Below are 6,643 nucleotides of genomic sequence, written 5' to 3' on the forward strand. Positions count from 1 at the left end.
GAGACATCATGTGTGCTGGGCATTCCTTCAGTGATGAGTACCTCCAGAGGACCCCACACACCCCCAGGGAGTCCTTTTATACCCTCCAGGTGGATCCAAATCATCTCTCTTCTAATTGGCTCCTGTCTACAGGTTCTGATTGGTCTAACCCGATGGTGCATTTCTGTCCAATCATTTAGCAACTCCATCGAATGATTGCCTGCCGTGGTGTGCCAATCCAGTCCTCCATGATGTCACTCCTCTGGCCAAAGCTCCCTCATGCAGTCCTCTCTCAGCTCCCCCTGCCCCAGTGGTCACTCATCACAAAGCACCACACCTGCACGTTCGCACAACCCAAACTCCAAACACAAACCCAGCCCAAACAGCCCCACAGAATAACAACCCACAATCATCCCATTCAAGTTAATTCACCCACAACAGCTCCACATGTTTTGGTCCAACTTTATCCCTTGCAACCTAAAATCCACTCCCTAGTGTCAAATCTACCCTCAGCACCAAGTCCTCACTCCAGCCCAAAATCTTCACTCCCTGGTTCCAAATCCACCGTCTTCAGACTCGAATCCATACTTCAGCCCCAAATCTACTCCCAAATTGCTCCCCAGCTCCAAATCTACCCACAGTTCCAAACCTACTCCCCAGTACAAATCTACCCCTAAATCTACTTTGCCTGTCCCCCCAAGCTCCAAATATGCTTCTTTAATCCCAAATCCACATCCCAAGCCCCAAATCCACACTGTCCCATTGGCCACTCCTCCCTCCCAGCCCCACACAGTATCCCGTCCCACCCCAAAAAGCAGACATGTTGGCAGTAGCAGGTTTATTCTCCATTTTTCTTTCACAGTAGGGAAGCCATGGTCAGCAAGAGGCTGGAGCAGGAACGGAGCTGTCCCTGGTGTCAAATGGTGCAGTTCCCCTCTCCATAGCGCCGGCACTTCATCACCTTCAGGTAGGTCTCCACCTTGTGCAGGTCCTTCTTGAAGCAGGAGAGCAAGCCGTAGTTCTGCAGTAGCGCATCCTCACTGCGCAGGTGGATGTCAAATTTCTCGTAAGTGGCTTTCAGGATCTGGGGACCCCATGGGCTTTGGTCCTGCAGGTGCTGCAAGAGGATTGAGAGGTACTGGGGGAGGTGGTGGGGGCCTGGGAATGGGCATGGGTGACAATAACCTCATGTAGTGCTCCAGGCTGGGGCAGAGTGGCTGTGAACAGCCCTGAGGATACGGGTTGACAGTGGCTGAACATAAGGCCATGTGTGCCGAGGTGGGCAACAAGCCAAGGGCACCTGGCTTGCATTAGCCATGGTGTTTCCAGCAGGACCAGGGCAGTGATTGCCCTGCTGTCCTGGGCTGGAGCACCTCCAGTCTCAGGGGCAGTTATGGGCTCCTCCTGACAAGAGAGACATTGAGGTGCTTGAGCATGTCCAGAGAAGGGAATGGAGCTGGGGAAGGGTCTGGAGTACCAGGAGCAGCTGAAGTAGATGGAGGGGCTCAGACTAGAGAAAAGAAGGCTCTGGGTGGACCTTCTCACTCTATAACTCCCTGACAGGAGGGTGGAGCCAGGTGGGGACGAGGCTCTGTTCCCAGGAAACAAGTGACAGGACAACAGGACACAACCTCAAACTGTGCCAGAGGTGTTTCAGGTTGGACATCAGGAAGAATTTTTTCTCAGAAAGCATTGTTAAACATTGTAAAGGACTGCCCAGGGAGGTGATTAAGTCACTGTCCCTAGAGGTGTTCAGGGAATGGCTCGACATGGCACTTAGTCCTCTGGTCTGGTTGATAAGGCAGTGGTCAGTCTTGGACTTGGTGATCTTGGAGGTCTTTTCCAACCTCACTGATTCTATGATCTTCCACAGGCCCAGTGTCACAGTTACCACTGAACTTTAAATGAGATCAAGGGTTTCTTTCTCCAGTCTTAAAGCATATTTCAAACATATTTCTGAGTGTATGTGTTTGCAGGAAGAGCAGTGATGCAGGGGTGATGCTACAGTGAGAATGGAGCTGGGCACAGGGCTGCAGGCAGGGAGGAGTATGTCTTTGGGGTCTTAAAATAAAGGGAAAGTTGCAGAGTCTCTCTGTACCTCCTCCAGTCAAGGAGACAAAGAACCTGGCAAATAATTCACTTTTTTCTCCCACTTTGCCAGCAAACAAACTCTAACCCAGACCCAAGCCATACACCTCTGAAGCTGAGAGCTGCACTCCTCCTGCCCTGCTGTGGGCACCTGCTGCCACAAACAGGAAAGTTTTGTTTAAGGAAAAGGTTCCATAAATGGGTGAAATATGATTGTTTGGCTGGTGTCTGTACCATTTCCTAATGCCCAAGCACAGACCAAACAGGGACCAAAATCACAGAATTGCGAAGTCACAGACTGGTTTGGGCTGGAAGGGACCTTAAAGACCACCTCATTTGAAGCCTCCCTGCCATGGGCCAGGACACCTTCCACTACACCAGGTTGCTCCAATCTCTGTCTAACCTGGCCTTGAACGCTTTCAGGGATAGGCAGCCACAGCTTCTCTGGGCAGTCTGTGCCAGGGCCTCACACCACCCTCACCTCAGTAAAGAATTTCTCACCCACACAGAAATCTGGAAGTGGTACTGATACCTATCCCTACTTTCTTCTGCTGAAGTGCCAGGACAGAAGGTCTCTGTTTACTCTCTGAGCCTGACTTTCAGAGTCATTTTAATGCTGGAAGATGTAAACAATATTCCAGACTCATTTCTCACAGCTGCAGGTCTCAGAGCTCTAGCTACGGGGTGAACTGCCAGATAAACTTAATTACAGAATAAACATAACTGAAAAGGTATGCTGGTAGATAATACACAACTTCATTTAAAACAACAAAGCAAAAATAAAGCAAATTATAAAGGGGACTTAGAGCAAAGGTGAAGAGTGACTTTTTACATGGACAGATAGAACAAGGGGGAATGGTTTTTACTAAAAGAGGAGAGATTTAGATCAGGTATTAGGAAGAAATTCTTCCCTATGAGGATAGTGAGGCCCTGGCACGAGTTGTCCAGAGAACCTGTGGCTCCCCCATCCCTGGAAGTGTTCAAAACCAGGTTGGACAAGGCTTGGAGCAACCTGGTGTAGTGGAAGGTGTCTCTGCCCATGGCGTGGGGTTGGAACGAGATCATAGCTTTAAGGTCCCTTCCAACCCAGACCATTGTGTGAATCTGTGATTAGTTCTTCCTTGAAGAGGATCACCCCTCAGCTTTCAGGTCCCTGGATGCTGTATAAATGTATGAGGGAAACACCAGAGTACATGCTTCCATCTCTACACAGATGTTTTTATAAAATGCGAATCATCACAAAATTTGCCAAAATTCAAAGTATTTTGCATGGAGACCTAGCAAACATTATTTTGCTATTAGTACAACTGAATATATTTTTGTTAGTGGGTTTGGGAAGAATTTGGGTGTGAATTGTTGGGATTCCTGATCAGTAGTGCTTTGTGATGGGTGTTAACATCTGTTCTGTGTTTTCTTATCCTCCCTAGAGATGAAATGCAATGTGCAGTATCATGATCTTATCATTTAGAGGTAAACAAAGTCTTAAGGAGACCACTGGTCTTCAGAGTGGAAGGTGGTGAGATTTCTCATGGTCTTTAGATCTGCAAGGGCTGAGTGCTCTTTGTGTGGGAGATCTGCAATTCTACAGTCATGCTACATGCTGCAACTTACCCTCATCAGAGCTTGGATCCCTTCTTCCAGGTCCTTTAGTTTTTCATACACTCTGTCTGAGGTGCCAAAAACCAGATTGTTTGTGAACATCTTGCTTAGGTACTGCACCGGGGTCAGCCAGGACTGGATGAGAACCAGGGAAAACTGAAGAAGCTCAATGTCCTGAAATTAAGACAAGGAAAAGGGTCAAAGCTGTGCAGGGGTATTTGATAGCATGTCCTGCTCCCTCTGGAACACCTGGAGATGTGCCACCACTCCTACAGCTTCAGCAGACACAAAATTTTCAGGCTGGAGAGCACCACCCAGACCTGTGACCTATGCAGACAATAGCTTTTATCATGCTTAGTGTGGGAATGTGATTTATAGTGTAGGTCAGAAAAGTATTTCTTTCTTTATGCAGGGTTCAAGTAATCAAAAAGGGAGGAGAGGGATGAAGCACCCTAGTGTTCACAGATAAAAACCCTATGTTCCTGAAGTGAAGCACAGCTGTGCTCTTCAGGCAGGTATGTGCTTGCCCTGAGGGTGAAAAAAACCCCTTAAACTTACTGATTTCTGCTGGGCATCATCCTTCTTCATGGGAGCAGGGATGGTTTCCGAGTAACAAAATGCTACCTGGGTATTCTTGTTTGTGTGTCTTTGGTCCTCTGGAATATAGGTGCGTTCCTATGGAAACATCCCAAATACATTCAGATCTATTGCCCACATTCTGGAGAAGACCTCAGACACTTCCCAAGCTGTTCTGAATGGCTACTCTTTGTAAGAAATAAGTGTGAGACATGGTGCCTTTGGACAAGGTTGGCAGGTAGGAAGCAGGAATATTGTCTTGGCTCAATAGCTACTGGGCCTAAAGGTCTTCCTAAGCCAAGGTGCTGAGGTGAACACAAACCACATCTGAACTAGGTTCTTCCAAGGAGTAAATGACCCCAAAGGACATCTCTTGCCAAAATGACAGCTCATCCCAGCTCCTGCAGAAGCTCATCCCATCCCAGCAGAAGAAACTAGATAGTTTTAAGTACTCAGATTCTCCCAGGGCCAGAGGTGACCAACACAGGAAAAGTCTGTCACATATCTGTGCCATGTCCCAGCTGATCCTGTGCAGCCATAGTCCTGAGAAGGGGGATGTGCAGGATCCAAGTAGGAGGCAGAGGGCTGAGAGGGGAAAACAGGGTCCAGTCTGATGGGACGTAACCTGTACTATTCTGTTAACACCCTCTCTCCTCATCTAAAGAGGACAAAGGAGACACAAATAGTTGAAAGGTGTCTGTTACACAGTCCTAAAGCCATCAAGCTAAAATGGAGAAGGTGACCAGAAGCCACACCACTTACAAACTCCTTGTATGTCTCAGCAGCCAGGAGGTGAAGGTGCTGGGCCCTCAGCACAGCATTGGCAAACAGACTGGAAAGGGGTATGGCCGGGAAGGTGGCAGCTTGTTGTGGCCACTGCAGTCCCAGAGTGATCACAGCAATGGCCAGAGGAGAGAACAATGACCCTGCAGCAAAGCACAGTGGAAGGTGTTAGCAGTCATCAGGAAACTGGGTTGAGGAGGGAGTGCACCTGGGAATTAATTCCCAATCTCTTCTGTCTATGCTGGGTGAAGGCTCATCTTCCTTGGTGCCTTTTGGCACCAAGAGTAAACTTAGCCTTCTCCAAAATTCTTTGAAACCCTTTCACCAAGACCTGCTCCCACCAAGAGCTTGTGCTTCTCCCAGTGTTACCAGCAGTGTCTTCCTGGGTGGAGTCATGGTTGCTCCATGAAAACTAGTGTCCCAATGATTTTCCCTGATACACTCATGGTTTTCCTTTTCTCATGAGTCCTTGCCCATGTGAAAAGAGCATGGTGCACTCTGGTTACATGAGCAAGCAGGGGACGATGAGTGCCAGGTGAGGGCCTGGGAGCACCTCACTGTGGCCATGGTTTATGCTATACTGCCGATGTGATGTCTGTCTCACTGAGGGGAGAGATGGTGACATTACCTGTGCTCTGGGGTATGACTGCAGAATTTGGTGATCTTTGTCAACCCTAAATGTTTTCAGCCTGTGACATCTGACTCACACTAGTTCTGTCTGCAGCAAAGACCACAAATTTAATCTCAGACAAATACCTCTTGGAGGAGAAATGCCCTGGAGCCTGTAGGACTTGGCCTGTTTAGGCTAAAGATTAATTCATGAATTAGTCACATTGCAGGGAAAGGTATTCTTTTTCATTGGTTATAAATTGCTTATACTTTACTTATACTTTAAGTTAGGGTTGTCACAGACTGTGTGTATCCCACCACATACCACCCCATCATCATCTCCTCTCACCCTATACACATGGCAGCACTGACAAATCCTTTAAAACTGTAATAAAAAGTACCTGGAGCCATTTCTGCCTGGTGAGTTGCTCAGGTGTGGCTTGACAGTGAATATTTCCTCCTTTCATCTGGCAATGGGAACTATTGAGCCACCCTTTATATAGCAGGGTGTCTGTTTAAAATGGATCTGTGTGTCTATGATCACAACAACTCTGCATCTTCTCCGTGCATAAATGCACAGATGTGTCACAGTTGTGCTGCCTCATTGTAGTCATTTATACACAAATGTACAAGTTGGGAAGGTTGTTTGCCTCGGGATAAAATCAGTGCTCAATGATTTCGCCATATCCTGCAATTTATTTCAAGTAGAAGTTTCCTGATCATTGGAATACCCATCCCAAGTCACATCAATACTTTTAGGTGGAATTTGCTTTGTCCACCTGTTTTTCCTGTCTGGCTCTGCAGCCTTGGCTCACAGTTCACAGGCCTGACTGACCTTTTGGGAGTTTGGGAGATTTCTGACTAAAAGCAAATGGCAAGTTGTGCCAGGGGAGGTTTAGGTTGGATATGAGAGAAAATTACTTCCTCAAAAGGGTTGTACAGCCCTGGCACAGGCTGCCCTGGGCAGTGGTGGAATCCCCATTCCTGGTGGGACTTGGAAGCTTTGTTG

General features: G+C 47.6%; 1 protein-coding gene across 1 annotated transcript; it reads right to left on the bottom strand.

Annotated features, from left to right (window-relative positions):
* Window positions 1-895: 895 nt before the first annotated feature.
* LOC310906216 (somatotropin-like) lies at window positions 896-5,421 on the bottom strand (the record flags this gene model as incomplete). The annotated part of the gene is made up of 5 exons (XM_083855276.1): window positions 896-1,096; window positions 3,679-3,840; window positions 4,225-4,341; window positions 5,005-5,168; window positions 5,367-5,421. 5 exons carry the CDS (start codon window positions 5,419-5,421, stop codon window positions 896-898), a joined length of 699 nt encoding a protein of 232 aa, XP_083711402.1.
* Between the last annotated feature and the right edge of the window lie 1,222 nt (window positions 5,422-6,643).

The sequence above is a fragment of the Zosterops lateralis genome, assembly GCF_965231275.1.
Source record: "Zosterops lateralis genome assembly, chromosome: 2".
Taxonomy (NCBI): domain Eukaryota; kingdom Metazoa; phylum Chordata; class Aves; order Passeriformes; family Zosteropidae; genus Zosterops; species Zosterops lateralis.